Genomic DNA, 23,494 nt, shown 5'->3' with positions numbered 1-23,494 from the left:
AGATGACTTTTTCCAGAAAGATCAAGACAGACTAATGAACAAAATTTGCTTAGTCTTTTACAAATGTTGTATATGAAACCTTTTGCATTTACTTACCACTTTTCCCATTTCTTGACAGTAAGAATAAAGTAAAGTAAGTTTGGAGCTGTTGCATACTTGATTCCAATCTTAGGGTTAAATGTTAGGTCAATTGCATTCCTGGCGTGTGAGAGCAATTATGCTGTTGTAAATTTATGTATTTCTGTTTAGCACAGAAGATGTTAGAGCTCTTTGTGTCAGTGTACCTGCTTTCCATGCTGGACACTGTTAAAATCCCCATACAACCACATATGCACAAGAGTACAGCACAGGATAATTTATTAATGCCATTTCAGGACATCCACTTCAGAACATCCTGGGTTGTCCTGTGAGAAGCACATTTCAAAGACGAGAGTATATTCACTTGCTTGCTTTGTGTGCAAGTCAATCTTGATTGCAAACATTCTTTTGTTAAAAAGTAGCATGTAACCCTTATTCCATTAAAAATAACAAAACTCTTCAGTCTTTTCTCTTTACTCCCTTAGAGATTTCTTATAAGTAGAGCATCTGGATACACCAGACATAAAGTTTCTCGGTTGTTGGATGTGTCAGATGTTGGATGTACTGCTGCCAATCTGCCTTTTTTTCCCTTTGTGTATTAAGGCACTTCTCATCTGTTTTTCCCACTCAGTGCAGTTTAAAGCTGCTGTGGAATTGGTCATAGCATTTAAATGCTTAGTATCTTTACCTGTTGAATAATATTGATTATCACCAAAGTTTTGGTGAGAACCTTGTGCTTGTTTTGTTTAATTGGAAATGCTTTGTTTGATTTGTTTGATTGGAAATATTTTTGTTTGTTTAATTGGAAATATTTTGCCCATTTGTCACTGTACTTTTCCTTGCTCCAGAAACATTTGGGTCTTGGCCCCTAACATGGAGGAGTATGTGAGAGGGGAAAGCAAAAGTATGTTGTATGTAGAGCATGGGTCAGTTTTAAAATTCTTTTTGAGTCAGGGTACAACATGACTCAGTGCAGCTGTAACTAACCGCAGCTAACAGATCAGTTTTAGATACAGTAGGCTGGTTCACCTCATTTATATTTGAAAAGTATTTTCTCTAATGATGACAGATTTCTGAAGTGTCTGCATTGGTCTTGAGACAACACAGACCTTAGCTTTCTCTGACAAAGTGGGCTTTTTGTGATTTTCAAGTCCAGAAAAGTGTGCACTTGCTAGAGGTGGGACCAGTAGCTACAAAGTTGGCCTTTCTCTGCCTCTGGGCCCGCAGCAAGTAGTTCAGTGAGTCTTAGACTTAGTATATTTAGTACCTAAAGAAGATAAAATTTATACTCATCCAGATACAACCTAAAGAACACATGCAGCTTTATGGAATGTGAGTGGGTGGGTGGTCAAAAACCTTTGCTTTTGCCTCCTAGAGAGTGAATTTGTAAATGTGCTGCATAGTTTAGTAAACTGTTATTTTTTAAAATGCTTACAAGCTTGGGTTACTTAATTGCTTCTAGATAAATTACTTTCCAGAGCAGTCAGAATGAGACTTGATTCTGTTCCATAGACTTGCTTTTAAGGATGTTTTTTACAACTTGCAGAGAAGCTGTGGAAGCTTAAGAATCTGGGATCAGGAATTAGCCTTGATAAAAATCAGTGAAATCTACTCTGGGTGTAGGCAGATAAAAGGCTTGATGGCTGGTATCAGGCCTGATAAGCGACAATTCTGTGCTATTTTCTTTAAACACATTTTATTTGCAGTTGATTCGTTGTGTATCAAACTGTTTAATTTTTATAAAATACCACAGAAGCTTAAGTGACTTGGAAGAACTGTGAGACATCCCAGATACCTTTAGTAAAATGTATTTGTACACATATATATGTAAGATGTGTGCACACATATATGTGATACCTACATTATTAAAATAAAATCTTATTTCATGTTTGCCTAAATATGAAGAATTTAAGAAAATCTTGAAAATTACTTATTTTAAAAGATGTGTGGTTATATGAACTACTGAAATGTTTTGATATATAGTCTTGGTATCTGAAGCCACTTAAATTGGAGTATTACTTAAAAAGGTTGGTGACTGTATGACACTTTTGTGGATTCAAAGTATAGTTGGAGAGCAAAGATACTTTCAGTTCAGTACTACTTTTTCATTTTACTATTTATGTGAAATGTGAAACCATTTACATGTATATATACTTAAGACGGAAATGTACATTTCTATATTGAAAGATCATTAGGAAGACATTCTGACATTTTATGGAAATTAAAGTCAGCTTTTATATTGAAACTTTTTTTTGTATTGAAGCATTTAAGATTTTAAAAAAATTTGTTATTGAAGGGTATGTTTTTAATCAGGTATGATTTTGCCAGACTTCATTGGAAGCTGTTCATTGCTTTAGTTTTATCAGAGTGATAAACAAAGTATATGAAGCTCAACGGGTGTGGGCAAAAGAGGCTTCAGAACAAGTAATGACAAGACCTTCCTGTTAATTGTCTGGAGCAGCACCGGTTTGGTTAGGTGCTGTACTGCAGATCTGCTCTGCAGATGCATAGTTTTTCCTTAATTACTTAATACAAGTCTTCTGTTATTTTTAACAACTGTAAAACTGTTTCTATAATAGTTTTTGTAGTTCTAGTTCTCATTATAGGTATTGAAATAACCAGGTCATTTTACAGGTCTTCTAAAACTGCAGGAATATTGCTAACCTCACAGAAAGTACAGCTGGTGTGTGATCCACCTATGTTGGGTGGGGATGTGTGGGCATGGGAGTGGTTCAGCTGTTAAGAGGTTAGCACCTGGTCAACAGATGGACCTTCACTCCCTCTTATTCCTTACACTGGGATGCTGGTGGGGCTGTGGGGTGGCTCACCTGGGAATGAAGCTGCATGTTGATTCTCACTAGAAGGAGCTGGCTGTTGTTTTCACCATGCCTTTATGGCTGCTTGTCCTGGCAAATACCAGATGGGAAGGAGGAGCAAGCAGAATTTCTTCTGCCTGCTTTTCATGCTTCTATGGTGACTCACCAGCTCATGGATAGCTGTGCTGCTGCCATTAGGAAGTCTGTCGGATATTCCTGTTACTCAAACTGTGACTTTTCTGTACAGTTGCACTGTATGATGTTCTCTAGTTTTATGGCCAATAGAATGTATGTCAGACAAAGTTCCCTGTGTCTGTTACTGACAAGGAAGTCTTATAAAACTCATCTTGTGACTAGCAATAAAATCTGTTCTCCTTAACTTTTCTGATTAAATCTGTCATGTTTATTAATTTGTTACTGTGGTACTTTTGTACATCCTCAATTTTATATCCTCCTGATGTAGGACTAGCAATTTCTTTTTTTAGATCACTGTAGTTTATCTTGTTCTTGTCTTCATTAGTGTGAATATTCTATAGAACTAGCTGTAATGGTTTGTTTTGGTCAGGTATTCTTTAATGGTGCCTCTTTTATTTCTACAGTTTTCATAGTGATACTCTTAAGCAAATGCAGTATTTTGGGCACAATCCTTTCAGAGCAAGGAGGAGCTTGCAAAATAATCCTAATTGTGCAAACAATTATAGGCTACTGTGTACTAATATATTAAAAATGGATGTGATGGAAAAGGACTTGTTTCTTGTTAGGCTATCTCAAAAACTTAAGTTAGATTACATTATCCAGCTTGGTCCTTCGGCTTCTTTGACATGACAGAATTACAGAATTTTTGTGATTAAGGAGAAAATTGTACCAGGCTTAAAAGAGGCAAATAATACCCTTTTGGATAACAGGTATGAAATCTTCGTATAGCATTGTCTCAGCTGAACTTTTTTTTTTTTTTATGCATTAAATTGACTTGGCTCTGTTGTATCAAGTTAGTTTTTCTTCCATCCCCCTGTTCTCAGTGAATTTGTAGGGTTTTTTTTTTTTTGGGGATTGAAGTCTTTGTGACTTGAAGAATGAAAATCCTATAAATTGGGGGGAGGTTGTTTATTTTCTTCACCTTTCAGGTTCTGTTTTAGTGAGGTACTGTAGTGGTTAGTTGTTTGCTGCCCTGCCCTGTGTCAGTGCCATCTTAAATATAATATATCAGCATTATAGAGACTGAAGTTGTGCTGAACAGAGGTGCCAAAATTGGCTCTTTAGCTGCTATAGATTGCAATAGGTACATGAGTTCTCGGAACATTTCCAGTCTTTCAGGCCCTACAGGAAAGCAATTCAGTCAATTTATTTGTTTGTTTGTTCAATAAATTCTTTACTGAATTCCTTTATGAAAGGTGATATGTCCTGAGATCTAGCTCAGGTTTTCCAGTTATCCTACTGCTATTTAGAAGACAATTGTAAGTGAAAGTTTACAGAGTCTTCATTACATCTTGATTTTCCAAACATGAGTACCTAGCAAGCACTTTTCCTGCATTAGTTGAGAAGAATATATATGTGTCCATGTATAAGAGCACATTTGTCAGAATATACCAATGTTATTTATGTTAAAAAAAAGTTATCTCTTAGGTGAGATTTTAATGTCGACTTTAATTGTTGCATTTTAATGGGTTTTTTGTTGGCTCCAGTCTGTCTGAATTCATTCATCTCCAAGATAAATAGTAGTGTTTTTTTAAAAAATAACTGGAAGCTCTTGCTGCAGTTCCAGCTGGTTAGCTGTTCTCTGCTCCAGTCTTTGGTCTTATAGTCAAGTGAAGTTAGATTTGCATGGACTCTGCAACTCATGGCCTCTGACCAGTACTGATAGAAAACTCAACAGTCATCGTCAGCCAGATGCCTATTAAACCCTCTCTGTGTTTCATTTCCTTGCTTCTTTTCCTTTGGTTTTAATTTATAGTCTTTGGTTGTAATTTCAGACTCCATCTTGTAAGATTTTTCTAAACGTGCTTTTGTTCTGTGGTTCTGCAGGCTTCAAACTAGCCTGCCTTGTAAAAAACAGAGCTACTCCTCTTTTCTTACCTTCAGTCCAACTTTAAATATTGTCACAGCCTGTACAGGGCCACACAGATGAGATAAAGGTAGGTCTAAGGAAAGTAGAACTCCCGGTGAATTTTAATCTCTGAATTTATTGATAGTGTTTCTTACATCAGTTTTTCATTTATCCCCTTGACTTGTAACTCCATTTAGTCTATCAGTAAGGGAGGACTCCTTGTTTATTTTGTTTTTACATGGTTTACATGGTAGTTTGGACACTTAAACATTTTCCCATAGTTTTTCTTCATTTAGGTTTAGAATAATGACCCAAGTTACTATTCTAGCAGACATCTGTATGCAGACGTGTCCTGTCTTTATTTTTACCTCCCAAGTAGGATTAGAAAATCTTTTAGAGTTCCGGTTATTAAAATTCCCGTTAAATGGAAAAGTTGTCCTTTGTCATAGAATTCCAACTTGTAAACCACAGCAAATTTAGGATTAATTATTCTCATACTCTGACTGAACTCCAAGTGCAATGTGTTAACATCTTTCAACTTGTGCTCTTTTAAAACATTCAATTACTTCTTAAGATAAGTGTGAGATGATTAAAAAATCTTTATACAGGTGTTGCATCTCATGCAAATGTGTGGCTTCATCTTGGAGACTGGATTTAATAGCTTGCCTCAGTTTCCCCCATGTGTTGGCTTTATGCATCTTAAAGCCAAGCATGGAGAAGATTATTTTCAAGAATCTTTTCATGCTTGGCCTCAGAGATCGAATAAAGTTCTGTGGAAAAAGAGGAGGGCAGGAACATAATATTTATATCCCATTGTGCAATTAAATGAGTAAAAGCGCATTGTACTTTTTAGCCAGATGCATTTTTGTCAGTTCTACATGTGTCATTCATCTCCATCCCTTGCTTAAGTTAGGAAATTTTTTACATTTAGAAGGAGAATGGATGGGACTTGGCAAAATTGGGAAGTGTAACTGGTTCAGTGCGTTTACCATGCAGGCATTCAAAGGCTTAAAAATTAAGAGATTTTCCACTGTGTAGTTTACTTCTCTGTGTGGGAACCTGCATGTATGTGGGTGTTTGTTTTGCAATTGTTTTGGGGATCAGCTCCCACTAGAATACAGTTGTTTTGCAGGCACTACACAGAGCTGCTTGAAAAGTTAATAGGTGAGCTATTGTAAGATTTAGGAATTTCAAATGGTTTAAGTTGTTGGGTTGAAAATAACGTTATTCACCAAATAAAGGAATTAACCTCCCTTAATGATTCAGGCCCCTCCTAGCAACCTCCTTTCCTGCACTGTTATGAACAAATCATGCTGTGCTGTAAACAATTTAGGGAAGCTGATTAAGATGAAAACAAAGCTTGTATTTGGGAGGAGGGGAACTGGAGACCGGGATCAGCTGAGTCTCCAGCCAGGTCTGTCATGGGACCTGCCACAACACAGTAGTGCCTGCACAGCTCCAAGTGTGAGACAGCATGGGAGCAGACAGGTGGGTTTCTTCCTGACACTCTGTATAAGTACACTACCACTGTCACTGTAATTAAATTATTATTATAGGATTTTTTAAATCCTGAAATGTGTGGGTAGTGCTTCTTTGCTGGCCTCCAAACTAGTTCTCTTGGCTTTATGCGCTTTATTTGTGTATAAAGGTTTCTGTGCATTGATTATTTAACTGGATTGTAAAAGCACAGAATGGAGGTGTTTCTCATATTGCAACTTAGGTCTGATGTGCATCAGGTATGAGCATTTTTAAATACCATATTCCCTTCTTCAGTCTTCAGTCCCCAGTTCAGTATTTGTTGAATTCTGCTCAGCTAATATCTTCCTTGTGGAACTTCTTTTCCCCTAGGGACCTGTTTTGGCTAAGCATTGTAAAAGTAGGTGTCATTTAGAAGTCCTCAGAGTTGTATTATAGTCAGTTCAGTTAGAGAATATTGTCACCCAGGTGAACTGAAGCAGCACTAGCAGTTTAGTGGTTTTTTTCCTTAAAGTATTACTTAAAGGAGAGGATTTCCCAAATTTTTCCCTCAAAGAGTATCTTTTACTTTCTGCAAGGATTGTGGGAAAAAGTTGCATCAAGTGTGAAAGAAAATGAGTAGATTGGTAGCGCTAGAAAGTGTGGTACAGCAGATGAGGCTTTTTTAAATATAGAATATCTTATTTTTTGAAAAATCCTTGAAAAGGTTTTCGTGATTTTGTATTTGGTTATGTATATTTGAGAAAATATGCTGTATGTTTCAGTATGTTGATCTTGGGGAAAGGGAATAAGCCATCTCTTTATGCTTACTGCATTCTTGCTTTCCACAGTCATCTGACTCCTTTACAGCTGTGTTCTTCTGTTTGGACTAAAAGCCTTATGGATGCACATGCTTCTGGTATTAAAGATTGGAGAAAATAAAATAAAGTGAAAAGGAGGTTTATCATACTTTTGTTACTGATACATACATGTTATTGCTCTATCTGTGGGGGAATAGTTTTAATTATGTTGACTTTCACATTCCTTTGAAAGAAAAGCAGTTTAATAAGTAGTTCACAAAGAAATCTGTTCAATTTTAAAGGCTTAAATGAAAACAGGAAAACCCATGTGGAGCATATAAGAATTTTATTCACTTTGGAGTTTAGTATGACTGACTACATATTAAGAACCATTTTATGTTTCTAAAAAATTGTATATTTTCTTCTAATGCAGCCTTCTGAAAGGTAGAAACAAAGCAAAATCAAGTCTATTTCAATAGAAATTAGGAATTTGGATTCAAGTTACTGTAAAGCTTAGGGTGAAAGTTGAAGGGAAGGTGATGAGTTGATTTTAAGGTATTTAGTGAGAAGTCTTTCCAAGCTTGTACATGTATATCCTTAGAAGCATGTTAAATGACATGTGAATTAGAGGAGAAGCTCACTGGTCCTAATAAGACATGAGTAAATGTGGTAACTGATAGAGATTTTCTTGTCATGTAATCTGAACAGAGATTTATTTTTAAGTAATTTTTATGCTTTCAAAATGCATTGTTTTTGTATTTAAGTGAGATGACTTGGAGCTAATACATCTGCTCATAACTTCCTTTAAAAGAACAGGAAAGAGATTGACAAACTGTATAGATATCATGAAAGCATTGTAAAAGAAGCAATGAGGAGTAAAATGCCAGCTCCTTTGAACCATAATGAAGAATTACTGTCAGGGTTATAGGCACAGTTAAAGCAAAAATCTGACTGATATGGTATCTTCCAGCTGTGCTGCCTTTAGCCAAAGAACATAACAAAAGTGTAAGATCTTTATCTCCTGTGAGGAAAGGGTGGGAGAATTGGGATTGTTCAGCCAGAAGTAAAAACCCCTGAGTAGCCTAATTGTGGCCTTACAATACCTAAAGGGTGCCAGCCAGCCAGCTGCAGAGGGACTTGTTAGAAGAGCAAGACAAGGGGGAATGGCTTTAAACTGGACAAGAGTAAGTTTAGATTAGATGGTGAAAAGAAGTTCTTTACTGTGAGAGTGGTGATGGATTGGAACTGGTTACTCAGCTAAGTGGCAGATGCCCCATCCCTGGAAGTGTTCAAGGCCATGCTGAACACTTGGGGGCTTGGAGCAACTCACTCTAGTAAAAGGTGTCCCTGTCTGTGCAAAGGGGGTTGGAGCTAGATGGTCTTTAAGGTTCTTTTCAACCCAAATTATTCTGTGGTTCATCCTGGTTTCTAGCTTTCTATAATTTCAGAGTGCCTTGTATCTGTTTTGGGAGGGGTGGGGGCGGTGGTGGTTCTGTGTTGGTTGGTTGGTGTTTTCCCTAAAGCCTCAAAGAGCTCTACCGAGAATCCTGGCTTCTGTTTACACTTTGGCGTCTTTCAGCAGTCTTGTTCCTGGCTGTTTCCCAATTTAATTATGAAATCTTATGGAAAATGTTTTGCAGGGTGGAGATTGGTTGCATTTTGTTTTTGTTTTACTATTTAAAGCATTCTAGATGTGATAGGAGAGGTAAGAACATGTTTTCTACTGGCTGATCAGAGAGATGATAAATAATTCTATCAGTGCAACCCATAATCCCATTGGCCTTCAGTTCCTTGATTGTTGCTGAGCTGAGGAGCCAATGTGTCTTCTTAGTTGGTTCTCTCAAGAAAGGTATTCCATGTTTCTGATGATTCTGTTAGTGTCATTTTGTAAGGGAGTAATCAGAATTATAAGCGGTTTTCTAAATGTGACCCTTTTAGATTTTTAGTGACCATGGTGGTTTTTGCTTTGTTCTTTTCTATTCTGCTGGCTTCCAGATTTCTGAGCTGATATAAGATGGCTCTGGAAACAGTGATTAAACTTTAGACGTTAAAGTCAGTTTAGAAACCATTCTTTATTGTATTTGTGCAATTGGAAATGTTTATTTCATCATTATCTGCAAACCAATGTAACCCACGTATCATGGGCTTATAGAGAAGGTTTCAGCTTTGTTTAATGTGCCTAAGAGTCATAATCAAGCATGACAAAGGTGATGTATATGGATGAATGTAGTGTCTAATGCAATAAATGAGTACCAAAGTTGTGTGATTAATGTGTGCACTGTTTTAAGTGGCAGTGCTCTTCCAAAGGCTTGCTTGTTTTTACCTAATCATGTTATGATTAGGTTTATTATGTTATCTTTGTCTGAATTTCTGGACCTAAGGGGAAGAGATTCCTGCTAGCATCCTTTGAAGTTAGTACTGAATAAAAATGCTGTCAATTCCAGGTGGCTTAAGAGGAATCTGATTAGCCTTGGTCAGTGTGGCCACGGAGAAAAGCTGGTGTTTGGTTCCTGCAATGACAGATGTGATGCATGAGGTTACAGCTCAAGGGTGGGTGGGTGAGTTGCTGTTGATTACTTTGCCCTTTGGAATTCAAGGTTCTTGCCTTCAGGTATGCTTAGTGACTCAAGGCATAGGAAGGGACATGTAAACGCTGTCATTTAATTTTCAGTTCCCAGCTAGGAAAGGTGGTAACTGGTTCTGCCAACAGTGCCCTGGTGGGAACCAGCACCTTAGAAGGTTGAAACATTACATCACATTTGAACCAGTGATGTACATCTTCACCCCATTACTGCTCCAGTGTTCAGCATCAGGTGATCCATCCGCAGCTCTTGGTTTTGACTTACTTGATGAATCTTCTATTTGGTACATTTAGTTACATTACTATTATTTGCCATTTTTTTGGAACACGTAGGAGCATGGTAAACAGCGCATACATTTAGGGCTCCTCTGCAAACTTCTGTTCCTTGTGAAAACGAACAACTTTTGATTCATTATTGAACCTGTTATTAATACACAAGGACAGGTTCTTTCTTATTGCGTGTCACCTTGAAGTCTTGAAGAACTCCTGCTTAAAGATCTTGCGATGTCCCTCTTGGAAGTCTAGGTGTTCAGCTAGATCATCCTTCCTCATACACATCTTGGTTCTTTGGGGGAAAAACAAAGAGATTTGTGAAGCATGATTTCATTTTCCATTACATTTATCTAGCTATCTTCTGACTTGTGTTTTTCATAACTTTAGCCAATTTGTCTGGTATGAAGTTAAAATTATTCTGCAGTAACAGCAGTGTTTCTTTAAAGCTTTAAAAAAAAAAAAAAAAAAACAAACCAAAAAGAAACTGAACTCTCTTAATTTCTTTGTATTCTTTCTAGACAAAGAAAGTATCTGTATTTCAGTTATTTTTTGCATTTTTCCTTTTTACCCATAAGTATGACTTAAGCAATTATTATGAAAAATTTGGACATGTCGAATGTCAATCTGGAATCATAAGACTTGAAGGAATTATTTTTCTGCGTCTTTTGTGTAAACATTTGGGATTAACCTAAGACTTAATGAAAATAGGTCTTTCACTTGTGTAGAAAACCATGTCTGTGTAACACTAGCTTTGGAATAATCTTCACCTTGGTTCTTACTTTACTCTATTAAAACAATGGGAGCAATGCATGCTTTTGCTACCAAAACAAAAGAGTTGCAAAGGAGGAGGGCAAAAAAGGAGTAAGCTGTATGTTCAATATCAAAGCAACTTGGGGGGGTTGTACAAGAAAAATGATGTTACAATTAAGTCTGTGATCTGTTGAAAACGTACTTAGCACTCTCCTAAGTGACTTGCAGAGTGAAATGGCACCATTTGCTGAAGTAGATAAATGACAAGTAATAGTCTTACATTATAAGAGACAATTGAAAGGTTTGTGATACTAACATTTGGACTGATTTGTGTGGTGTCTTGTACATTGGAGCATGTGGATGACACAACAGCATGGCTTGAATAGATGCTTCCATTCTTGTATCTTGGTATCTGTTGGTATCTGTCTTGCAATAAGTTCATTGTTAACAGTCCTTTCAAAATGTAGCAGAACACTTTTGAGAAAGATGTTTTATGAACAAAATTGCATGGTTTTGCACTAGACTTAAATATTGGCTCTGTCAATTCTAAAATACTTATGTCTGCTTTACTTGTTTATGTAAAGCTAAAGGCACTCTCTGTTTCTTTACACTGGCTCCTTTACAGTCCTAATGAATGTATAAAAACATTTCTATTCCGTTTTCATGTAATCTGCAGTTTACATTGTTTCACTGGGGTACAGTGTTCTCTTTAAAAACATAATACAAAGAGTTATAATTAACATGTGTGTAAAAGTGCAAATAAGTATTTCTTATTAGAAGGAGACTAGAGCAAACTTCTGAAGTATACGTTTTAGTTAATGTATTTTTTTTTATTCAAACTTGCATTAAGACCAAATATTCTTTGCTTCTAACAAAGCTTGCAGTTTTGATAGGCCTACTATTAAATTTTTCATGTGACTTTAATTGAATGTAACTTTTCTCTGCATAATTGGTTTTTCTCCAGTTTGAAAATATATAAAAGTAATGAGAAAGTAGAGGTTTACTTAACCATGTAAACTTTTCTAAAGTTTGTGGAGTGCTTAAGAGATCAAATATAAATTAACTAAATTAACGCCTCTTTCTCTGTAGGGTGCTGGTCAAGACAAACTTGGAATATATGTCAAGTCTGTTGTGAAAGGAGGTGCTGCAGATGTGGTCAGTAATATTCTTAATTCATCAATTTCAAAAGTAGTAAGAGCCTTCAGAAATGCTTGCAAATCTTTTGTTTACTAGTTTGTATGATTCAGTAGTTTGGGAATGATTGATTGTTTTAGTGGAGATCATGCTAGCATTGATGTATGAATTTCCTTCTCTTGAACACGTATCTAGGATGGTCGTCTGGCCGCAGGGGATCAGTTGCTTAGTGTGGATGGTCGAAGTTTGGTGGGCCTGTCCCAGGAGAGGTATGGAATGCTTTCTTTGGTTGTTTTTATACAAAGAAAATGTTAGCTTAATGATGTACCAAAATGGGCAGAAGCTCATGATTTTTACACTTTATGCTTTGTCTTGGTGTCTGATAACTGCCTATGGATAACCTTAGCAACAAATTCAACTGTTTGTGTAGTATTTTTCTCTTCTTTTCATACAGTATGGCTTATTTATATAGAAGAGATTGTAAGATTGTATTATACATTTGGATTTTGGTTTTGAACAATCTTTATTTCAGTCTAATTTTAAATACTTTGGCTTCTGACCTTTAAAGCAGAAACTGGAACTAAATAGTACTTCCCAGTAGGTATTGTCTGCATGCATAAGCCTATCTTCTTGTCATTATCTTGTAATTTTTTTCAAAGTGATTTTAAGTATTAATCTGAAAGGAGTGCTTTGTCAAGCAACAGATTAATGATAATAAGGGTAACTAACTAATACAGTGTCTAATTTAATTTTGTTTTATTTGCTCTGCCTTTTTTTGCAGGGCAGCAGAACTTATGACTAGGACAGGTTCTGTAGTAACACTAGAAGTAGCAAAACAAGGAGCAATTTACCATGGCCTGGCAACCCTGCTTAATCAGCCATCCCCAATGATGCAAAGAGGTAAAGATACTAATATTGATGTTAATAACAGCTTTGTAAGTCTGTCTTCTGCATTCATGAGAATGCAGAAAATAGAATAATTTACAGTATCATACCAAGCGTTACTATAATATTAAATCAGAAAAGAAATGTAATTGCACAAAAAAAAGAAATTTCCTTTCTTATCAGAAATTCATCTGGTTTTAAATACTGCTTGAAATTTTCCTAGTTTAGTAATGAATAAATCCTTTGCACGTGTACCTTTTAAAAGTTAACTATGCATTTAAACACAATTCTGATTTGAATTAATTTTTGTTTTAACAAATGGAATATATTAATATAAAGGGCATTAAACTCAATGGCATTTTTGTCCCTTTTATAAGAGCTTCTCTCCTCTCAGAATATGTCTTCTTTGTAACCACAGAGTGCAATGTAACTAGTAGGAGAGAAATAAATGTAAACAGAAGCCCTGAAATGTATTTTGCCATTGAATTTTAATTTTTTTTTTTAAACTAGAAATGTTGAAATGTATCTTCTTAAGTTTCAGTGTCTGATCATAAGAAGTTCTTAGTGTCTGATCATAAGAAGTTCTTGGATGCTTCTCCAGTGTTTTATTTTATCATCCTACTTCAGGGTACTAACAAAAGACATATTAAAGTCCAATATAAAATAGTATTGTAAAGGAAATAATTTTGTTAATGAAGACATTTTCTACATACAGTACCAGTATAGGAAAGAATGGGTTAAAAGAACAAATCCTTATTATCACAGTTGACACCACCATCCCAGATGCCATATGTCCCAGACATCCAGAGACCTCTCAGTATAACATGTTTAGTTTTTCCAATTGTTGTGGTACCTTGTCGGAAGTTCTTTTGAAGAATACAGATGGAGGGAATTCTATACATTTGATAGTAGGTTGGGATTACGTATTTGAAGAAATAAAGTTTTTTAAATCTAGCATTTGCTTTACTGGGAACTTAATTTTTAAATATAAGCTGAAGGTAGCTCTGGTTTGAAAAAAAATACGCTAGGCAGTAGTTAAGTGAAAAGGAGAAACTACATATCCAACTGTTACAGTTTTTGACCGCCGTGGCTCAGGTAAACCCCGACCAAAGAGTGAAGGTTTTGAGCTGTACAACAATTCCACGCAAAATGGATCACCTGAGAGTCCCCAGCTGCCCTGGACGGAGTACAGTGAACCAAAGAAGCTGCCAGGGGATGACAGACTGATGAAGAACAGGGCTGATCATCGTTCCAGTCCCAATGTAGCAAGTAAGAAAAGTTATCCTTCTTTAGGGGATAGATTCCTCCTGCAGTAGTTTTAGAGGCTGTTGTATTCAAAAGGGGGTGACTGTTTTTAAAAATGGATTAAGTTTAAAATACCAGTGTAGTGGTAACATTTGGAGCAAACTTCTTGCTAGAACTACTTAAAGACAAAATAGTTATTTTGTGAATACTGTTACTTTATTAAGTCTTTATTAAGGCCTGTAAATTATTATTAACAGTCATGTAAATGCTTCCTTTAACTTTCCAACAGATCAGCCTCCAAGCCCTGGGGGAAAGAATGCTTATGCATCTGGAACTACCACCAAAATAACCTCAGTCTCTACTGGAAATCTTTGTACAGAGGTCAGAAATGGCAAGCAAAATGCTGGCTATTAAACTTTCTTTATCTATTAGTAGTGTCGGTGGGCTTGACTCAAATCAGTGTCTCACTGAACTATTTGACCACAGTGCCGTTGCTTGTGACTGGGTGGGGTTTTGCTTATTACAGCTAATGAAAGGTTTGGAAAGTTTTCAATGATTTCATTAAATTTTGTTCGTGAAGTTGTCCTTGTGATTTTTAGGTTTGTACAATGTTGCATACTCGCTTTGAGACCATAAAAATATGAGTCATAGCTACAGTTATATTTGATGCTAGGCAACTTCTTCATCTCCTGTCCCACATGAGTAATGCTCTTAGGAGCCAAAAGAAAATATTTGGAAAAGCATGTTTAGCGCAATCTTCAATACAGATCTATGTGATTAGAGAATCCTACCTTGTTTTTTTTTCCCTCCCTTTTTCAGGAACAGATTCTGCCACCACGACCTGAAGCTTATCCCATCCCAACACAGACCTATACTAGAGAATATTTCACATTTCCAGCTTCAAAGTCGCAGGATCGAATGGGTCCAGCTCAGAGTCAGTGGCCAAGTTATGAAGAAAAACCACAGCTTCAGGCAGAAAGTAATAATTCTATCAATACTACCATGCAGGTGAGAAGTAATTTTTTTTCAGTATGAGGAAACAAATCAGAAGAAAACTGCTTGCTTTCCATTCCTGGGCTGCTAGAGATTTTTTCCAGAATAGTCAGTTCTCTACAACTATACCATAAGATAGGAACAACTGTACTTTTGCCAAGGTGGGCTTGAGTTCAGGAACCCTATGATTTGGATTTTTTTCCTTCGCATTTTGCCTTTTTTCCCCCCGCTTCCTTTCACAGAATTTGTTACCATGTTCTGCAGACCTGTTGTCTGGGATATTTTAATCCCCCTATTGGAGATAATGAGTTGTAAGTGGTAGTAGGGTTCATCATGTAAAATGTTCTGTGGCTTTCTGAAAAGCAAACTAAATCTCCATTCTTCCAGGAAGGTTTATGTCGAAAAATATTTGCCTGAAGGGTGTGTTTTTTAAGTGATAAAGTATTAAAATTGAAATAAAACAGTTCTTGAGGCCTATCCATGGTGTTCACTGAAACACATTCCCTGCTCCTAGTTAAAAAACAGAAATATGTAATTTCAAATCGTATCTATTATCAAAGTGTAGATGCATCTTGATATGGAAGGAATTTACACCCATTGTACTTTTAGAAATTCAAACACAGTGCTGTTCTGCTCCTTTTAGTGAGAACTTCACTCAAATCCATGCAGGAAATTAAACCTAGATTTCCTAAATCTAGTTACTGGATCATCTTCTTTCTCTAATCTACCAGACTTAAAAATATAGAGAGCTTTTTTTTTCCTTGCTATTTCTTAATTAGTGATAAAAGCAGAGCCTTACACTAGGCTTATCTTTTACTTTTGGAAAAGTGCTGTGTAAATTAGCTCGAGATTCTGTCTAAGTACGCAAAGAAAAAATTGTTTATAGGTTGCTCACACATGCATGGGCAAGTGTATTCAGTAAAAAGTCATTTATTTTAGTGGTTTTTTAGTGTTCTAGAGATAAAATTCTTGTTATTTGAGCTGTTAAAAAAATAGATGTTTTGCTCAAAGTAAGACAGTCATTTTGAAAGGGAAATGCTGCAAGTTGAACAACTTTAGCAAATAGATACAGAAATATTTTACTGAATTTCCATGCTTAACTCTTACATATTTCATGATTTCCTCTCACTTAATCTTAGCTGCATAGCTAACATCTACATGCTCTCTGTCAGTGATGGGAGAAAGGGAGGTGGGTGTCTCCAGAGAACAGTTCCTACCCATTTGTTTTAACTGAATTCTATGATAGTTGTTGCCTGGGCATGCATCTCTCCCCTGCTTAAAACAAGCTTAAGTGACTAGCTTAGATGAGGTGGTTAAAACTGGTAAAGATGAAGCCCATCTATTAAAGTTGTTGACAGACAGTGAATTTGAGCTATAGCCTTAAGGCTGAAGGCAGGGCAGAAAAGGATTTTGCTAAAGCAAAATAGAAGGTTTAACTCCTTACTAGCACTGAAAGTGTTAATAGATTTTCCCTGCCAGACGATAGTTCTTTTAAGTTGAAAATTAGAAGAAAACAGAAGAAAAACTTTTACAAAAATAAAAAAATACACTTTAATCTTTGCAGAAAAAACAGGGCTTGTAAAAAAAGCTGCTAAATGCCTGTTTTCTATTCTGAAGGCATTAGCAAGCTTTGGCTAGGTGCATCTTTACAGCAAATCTACCACAAATAACTTGTGTTCAGCTCTGTTGGACTAATAGAGCATAAAAAATACACTTGTTCCTCTCAAAGAAGGCATTCTTTAGAGGTCATGGTTAAGGTCATTGATGGAGGAAGATAAAAGGAGTTTGCTTTGTTAGTCTTCTCTCAATTGTTGATAATTGGTGCATTATATGTTCAGTGCTTAGCAGTTCCTAACATTCAACGTATGAATATTTGCTTCAAGAAAATCGTTAACAGGTTTAATAAGCCTGGTTTATGGTCCAGTGTTCCTTTTCAGGTGGTTGTTCAGTGCAATGGGACCCAGAGCTTCTATAGAAAAAGACTTGGTGTTGCACTAACGTGACAAAAATCTCAGACCATTATACTCATGTTCCAGGAGCAGGTAGAATTAGACTGCCTGCCTGGATTCTGTACCCTGAATTGTGTCAGTAATGGGAGCTTCCTGCAGGGCATCTCTCCTGCTAATGGAGGAGGGTAGGCAGAGGCGCTCTTCTGTCTCTCTGTCTGCAGCCTTTGTGTTTGCTTTCCCAATAGGAAAGATGCTCAGTGAAGCCAGTTGAAGTCTGAATGGCAGAGCTGGTATGACTGAGCCACTGCTCAGAGCTACCAGGACTTCCATGCTCACACATGGGGGAGGGGGTGTCAGGGATAGTCCTGAGAAACTGTGCGAGCTGGGGAGGTTTTCAGCCTAAACTCCATTTTGCATTCATCATTCCTCCCAGTCCAGTTACCAGGTAGTTCCCAGGAGCTTGCTAAGTCTTCCATCACTTAAATGAGTTGAGAAGACTGAGAAAAATATTTTATTGTTGGTTTTGGGAAACCTACTGGCTATGGAAATGCTGAAATTTGTTAAAAGTAATTACTTTCAGTAATAAGAATGTGTTTTGTAAGCCATTTTCAAATATGTTTTAATGTGGATGGACTATGATACACATGCCTTGTTTAATATTTTTCAGCGTGTAGCTCGTTCTCAGGAAGAGCTCAGAGACAAAGTTTTCCAGCCAGAGAGGAATCGTTTGGAAGTTGTTATACGCAAGGATGTGGAGTATATTGATCGGAAGTCAGACAGCGATCAGTGGATGAATTCATCTGTGGATTCCAGCACATCTAGCCAGGAACATCTGAACCATTCCTCCAAACCAGTGTCGCCTGGTTCTTGTTTAACTAAAAGTGGACCTGGCCGTTGGAAAACTCCAGCCACTAGCCAGCCGACTCCAGTGGCCATTTCCCAGCCCATCAGAACAGATCTTCCCCCTCCGCCGCCACCTCCTCCAGTGCATTATGCTGCTGAATTTGATGAACTACAAATGGATTTGCCTCTGCCTCCACCTCCTCCTCCAAACCAGATAGGAGCACAAGCATCCTCCCAGGTAGCTGCTGCTGAGCGTAAAAAAAGAGAAGAGCATCAGAGGTGGTATGAAAAGGAAAAGGCACGTTTGGAAGAAGAACGAGAAAGGAAACGTCGTGAGCAGGAGAGAAAATTGGGCCAAATGCGTTCTCAGACACTAATTCCTGCTCAGCCTGTGGTTCCTCCTGTCTCCCTTCAACAAGTGAAATCAGAAAAACCCTCAACTTTGCAGAGGCCTCAAGAAACAGTTATTCGAGAGCTGCAGCCCCAACAGCAGCCGCGGACTATTGAGCGGAGAGACCTGCAGTACATTACCATCAGCAAGGAAGAACTGTCCTCTGGTGACAGCCTCTCTCCAGATCCGTGGAAACGGGATGCGAAGGAGAAGCTGGAAAAGCAGCAACAGATGCACATCGTGGACATGCTGAGTAAAGAGATTCAGGACCTGCAGAACAAACCTGATCGTACAGCAGAAGAAAACGACCGCCTCCGCAAACTCATGCTTGAGTGGCAGTTCCAAAAGCGACTGCAAGAATCAAAGCAAAAGGATGAGGATGACGATGAAGAAGAGGATGATGAGGTGGATACTATGCTCATCATGCAGCGACTGGAGGCAGAAAGAAGAGCAAGGGTAAAATCCTTTCTAGAAAAAAATACTGTAAATTTCTAGCTTGGTGGGTTTTCATGCTTTGAGTGTTTTGATGTTCTTAGACAGTAAAGGGGGATGAGACTTTCTTAAATGGCTTGAATTTTAAAATTAGTAACTTAGAGTGGTTTCATCAGTTAAGTAATATATTGTGAAAATATCAAAGCTACCTTTTATAGAATTCAATTTTAGCAATTGAATTTATTTTTCTGGTTTTGGGGAGAGAAAAGTTTCCTTTGGATAAAGGTATTTTGCCATGTACCTAAGAGTATAGTTAGAAGGTAAACCATGTTTAAAATTTGCTTGGAGAAAGGTAAGCAAAAACATGTGAAATTACGTAAGTTTGTAGGAGAATCAGGAATAAAAAATAGTGTGATTTCTCCCTCTCCTCCCCAGTGTATTTACCTCTAAAAGTTTTCATTTATAGTCTTGGGTCATGAACACAGACACTGAATGCATAGTTTCCAGGGAGTAGTGAGCTGAACAGACATTCCAACTTGCTGGTCTGATACAGCTGCTACCTCTGCCTTTACCACCCCTCAGTGCTGACCCCAGCAGTGGAGGGAGCATTGCTTGAGCTGTGTGGTATTGGATGGTGTAATAGCTGATACACCCTGTCTAGAGCTCCAGCTCCTTCTAATCGGAGGCCTGGATTTTTCATGGTGTCCAGTTTAATCAGCATCTGAGGTTTGCTTACCTTAGCTTCAGTTCTGTGAAAGCTCATAATATATGTAATGAGATAATACAAGTGAACAGTATGGTGAAATTTTTAACCATTCTTGCTGGTGGCTGTTGTCTCCCAAGACTCTGCTAAATCTACTGTTATTGAGAAAAAGTGTCTATAGGAAAATCTGTTCTTTCCTGAATAACAGCATGGATTCCAAAATTACATACTAATAGCTATGCTTTTCCAGGCCTAAAAGCTAGCTCTGTAATATGTTCAGTGTCTTCTGTGTGTTTGTCTTGAAGAGTTGACTTCATTCTGTGATAAGCAGTGTTTAATTCCTGAGAAATGTTTGGACATGCTTGTTTTGACATTCAGAAATAGCTGGTGGCTTGAGTGGGATTTAAGTTCACGATTGTTTTGGCAGCTTCATTTCCTAAACTTACTCTTCTCGTATTCGCTGCAGTCTGCATTGCTTTCCTTTTTTCCCCCTTATGCCTAACTTTATTACTGTGTAAAAGAATAGATACCTCAAACTTGGAAATTGAAGAAAGAAAAAGCTAAATATGCATTCGGCAAACAGGATTCCCTAAAGTCCAGCATTGCTAACAGGCAGTTTGTGGCACATAGACAGTTACCTATGGGCATAAAAAATTAATGTGTAACTGCCATTTTAACAAACCGTGTCTTAAAAATTTTACTGTGGCAAGGCTAAGAAAGCCACGTGTTAATGAAAAAAAAGCCAGTTGTATTGCATAACAATATTAGTCTTCTCTGCAAGTGCTGGCTTTAAAACACTATTTGTGCATGAAGTTCTTCCAGCTTTTTGGAAAATTTTGAAACTAAAAAAAAAACAGTTGTAATGAACTGAATTCATGTTTTCATTTTGATTACATTTCGCTTTTAGAGATGCAGTTAAGTAGCATCTTTGCAGAACTACTGAGGTGGATTATTTGGATATTTTGGATTATTTGTTTTAATTTCTGTATTTCACATTTATGTCCATTCAGTTCCTCATTCTAAAACAGCCAACTAAACAAATAAAAGAAAATGCTTTTGAAATAACACATGTCTAACCTATCTTTATTTACACTGTGCATCTTTCTTTTTTTTCCCCTTTCTTACTACCTGCAGCAGACTGCTGTGCCAGCAATCTCTGTTCTAGATTTGGTATGTTTGTTTCTTTCTCTTCAATATCTCTTTCCCATTTCAGTTCCTTATTATTATTAATAACAGCCCTATGTGCTTTGGATGATGATCTGGCATCTTTGGGTGTTCAGAGATCATTATGGTACTGTAAGCAGTCAGTTAACTGCAAGCATGCATTTGAATGTTTTCAGATATGGTGATTCCTTTCCCTGTGTTTCCTTCCTCTTAGATGTTGTGTTCTGCTTGCAGACTTGATTTGTTTGTTGCAGCAGTGATCTAACATAAAAACTGTATCTACTGATTTGTGCAATTTTGTTTATAAAATCTTACTAATAACTTTGAATGAACAGGCTGTGAGGTAAGATTGCTTCCTTTCCCTTTTGCACCCATACAGGTTTTAGAAGAGCTCTAAGAACATTTCCTTTACAGTTTGAAGGGAAATTGTACTGAGAGCCTAATAATACAGCACACTTCTTCAGCACATGCTGACACCCTGTTGTTTGCAGGTGTTACAGATGTTTGGTTTTGGCAGATTAACATAAAAATGGATTGTAAACTCAGAAATCACTTCCAAACTGATATTTCCAAGTTGGTTGCATAAACATGCAATCGTTAAATTACAATATAATTTCAGTTTCAATTGGTTAATACTATACTCTTGCATCTAAGACATGACAGGCTTTCAAACTGCAACAGTAATTGCTATGACTCCAGCTAATTTTGTGTTTTATTGCACTCATTGGGCATGGAAAAGGAGTTTTGTAGTCTTCCACAGCAAAAATGCATCCCCTTCAAAGTCAATTTCTGTGTAATTAGTGTACCAGTTCTAAAAAAAAGGGGACGTTAGTAAAATTTAATTTGTGCTGCTTGGAAAAACTGTCAATGTGTTGGTTCAAAATATGGATTTGAATATTCAGCACTGCCTTATGAAAAAAAATCACCTTTTAAAATGCATACTTCTTATAAAATCTAAGGTGCTCAGTTTTGTATCTGTGTGCTAGTGAGTGTTAAACAGTTTACAGCAGTGGAACAGTTGAAGCATTTCACCTTCTTGAATTTAAGGACAAGCCAGGAGCCATGGATTTTTCAGACTTGGTATTTTACCAATATTTTCAAAGTACTATCTATATTTTTTTTGCTCAAACCTTGATTCCTGGAGCTGCAGCTCAATAGATAGAAAGCTTTTCCAAGCAGACAGCAAACATCTGGATCTTTCAGCAACAGGAGGTTGGTGAAGGCAGACGGTATCAGCAGCTTGAAAAATGGATTAGACAAATACATAGACATCACGCCTGCAAGCAGCTGCTCAGAGGATTAGACAAGGCTGTACCAGATGACATCTCTAGTAGTGTGCTAAATGCCAGGGGAATGCTAGAAGAGAAGGCCAGGCTCAAGTGCAGCTCTTTTTGCCTTGGTCAGAGACAGAAGAATACTGGGCTAGATGGATGCATGGCCTGAGTCAGTCGATGATTTATGATGCTCATAAAATTAGTTTTAAAAAAAGGCAGCAAGCTAATACTAAAATAGTTGAACACTACACCCAGAAAATACCACTTTTCATAATTTCATTATTTTTATCCCATTCACATGACTTTCAAGACATAAATGCATCTAAACAATGCCACTTCATATACCCAAGTAATTGCTACTTTGTTTTTTAAAAAAACCCCTAAACCAGCAACAACAAAACCATGTCTTGTTTGATGCTTATTTTGTATGTCTAGGGTGAGCATGGTTGATAGCTGTTCTTCTAATTACAAGGCTGAAGGAAGGTGATGAACAGTTAATACAAGAATTGTCAGCTTAGATAGTGTTTGTTTTTTAAATTCCCTAGGATCTATGAGATCTGACACAGCTTTTTAGCTGTTGTTAAATAAATAGGTATAAATTTAAAGTTCTCCTGGAGCATCTTTTAGACTGTTATAAGCAGTGCTTGGAGAAATTAACGATTTTTGAAATTTGAGACTTCCTGGATTTGAGAATGGGCTGCCAGGCCTGTGGATATCTTAACATTCCTGATAGGATCAGCCCACTGACCCCTTTACCAGGATCAGTAGCTCAGAGGAAGGGTGGACTTCTCTGCCCTCCGAGGCGTAGGAGTAGTGCTGTGAGTGTATGTTGGCAACAGGGAGACAAAGCTGTGTGACTGAGCAAATGCTTGGCACTTTTCAGCAGAGCTGGGTCAAAGCAGGGGAGAAGAATGGGTGCTTTGTGCTCAGCTGCTTTGCTTGGTTACAGCTGGGAGAATGCTCTTCTCCATCACTCTGGCTGTACAAATTAGTTGTTCTTCCCTGTTAAAATATGAGCACGTGGCTTTGGAGGAGATAGTGGAAGTACAGTAAATCAGGTGAAAACATGTCTTTTAAACAAGAGAGAAACTGATTGGGATAGAGAAGCATCCAATCAAAATACTCAACCTGGGAATCTTACAGCCCTCTCTCTAGAAGTGAAATGCAAAGCTGATTTTCCCTTGCATCTTGAAAATTTGGGGTGAAGTTAGAACTGAGTACTGTTGAACACACAGAATTACAGACACATCCCTCCATGTGCTCTGGCATATCTCATCATCCTACCACTCCCTGCCTTGGTCTGGGACTGCTCCAAAATAGAAACAAGTTAGTGATCATCAGGAAATTAAATGTCACCTCTTAATAGTTTCTGTATTCTCATTTCTGCCTTCCATACAATTTTTAGCCATTTTCCTATAGATATTATGTCTAGAATAGCCTCTGACCTGAATACAGTTGTCTTCACAATTCTTACAATTCCGATGTTAACAACAATTACCAAGTGGGCAGCTTGGTAACTTTTGCCTTCTTTCTTTAGTTATGGTCAGAAGACAATTAAACAAACCAGTGCTAACTTTCTCGATAATTTAGTTGGACATTTAAGTGCTTTTGAATAGGAATATTTGCTGCTAAGCAGTAAGGCATCCATACCATAACCTGGGAGCAGTAACTTCCATGTTCAGAG

General features: G+C 37.3%; 1 protein-coding gene across 23 annotated transcripts in view; it reads left to right on the top strand.

Moving 5' to 3' along the window:
• The window catches only part of AFDN (afadin, adherens junction formation factor), a 115,487-nt gene that overhangs the window by 80,665 nt on the left and 11,328 nt on the right, over positions 1 to 23,494 (top strand). For 13 of the 23 annotated variants that reach the window (XM_063151749.1, XM_063151743.1, XM_063151741.1 and 10 more), the window contains 7 exons: positions 11,887 to 11,952; positions 12,127 to 12,200; positions 12,713 to 12,831; positions 13,891 to 14,085; positions 14,351 to 14,442; positions 14,881 to 15,069; positions 17,671 to 18,693. In XM_063151749.1, coding sequence (XP_063007819.1) covers positions 11,887 to 11,952; positions 12,127 to 12,200; positions 12,713 to 12,831; positions 13,891 to 14,085; positions 14,351 to 14,442; positions 14,881 to 15,069; positions 17,671 to 18,693 — 1,758 coding nt within the window. Of the gene's footprint in view, positions 1 to 11,886; positions 11,953 to 12,126; positions 12,201 to 12,712; positions 12,832 to 13,890; positions 14,086 to 14,350; positions 14,443 to 14,880; positions 15,070 to 17,670; positions 18,694 to 20,506; positions 20,543 to 23,494 lie in introns of all 23 variants that reach the window. The other 10 variants (XR_010027120.1, XM_063151735.1, XM_063151727.1 and 7 more) reach the window with 2 other exon arrangements.

The sequence above is a fragment of the Melospiza melodia genome, chromosome 3 (assembly GCF_035770615.1).
Source record: "Melospiza melodia melodia isolate bMelMel2 chromosome 3, bMelMel2.pri, whole genome shotgun sequence".
Lineage (NCBI taxonomy): Eukaryota > Metazoa > Chordata > Aves > Passeriformes > Passerellidae > Melospiza > Melospiza melodia.
The sequence above is the reverse complement of the archived record's forward strand: the minus strand, read 5'-3'. Positions and strand labels throughout refer to the sequence as shown.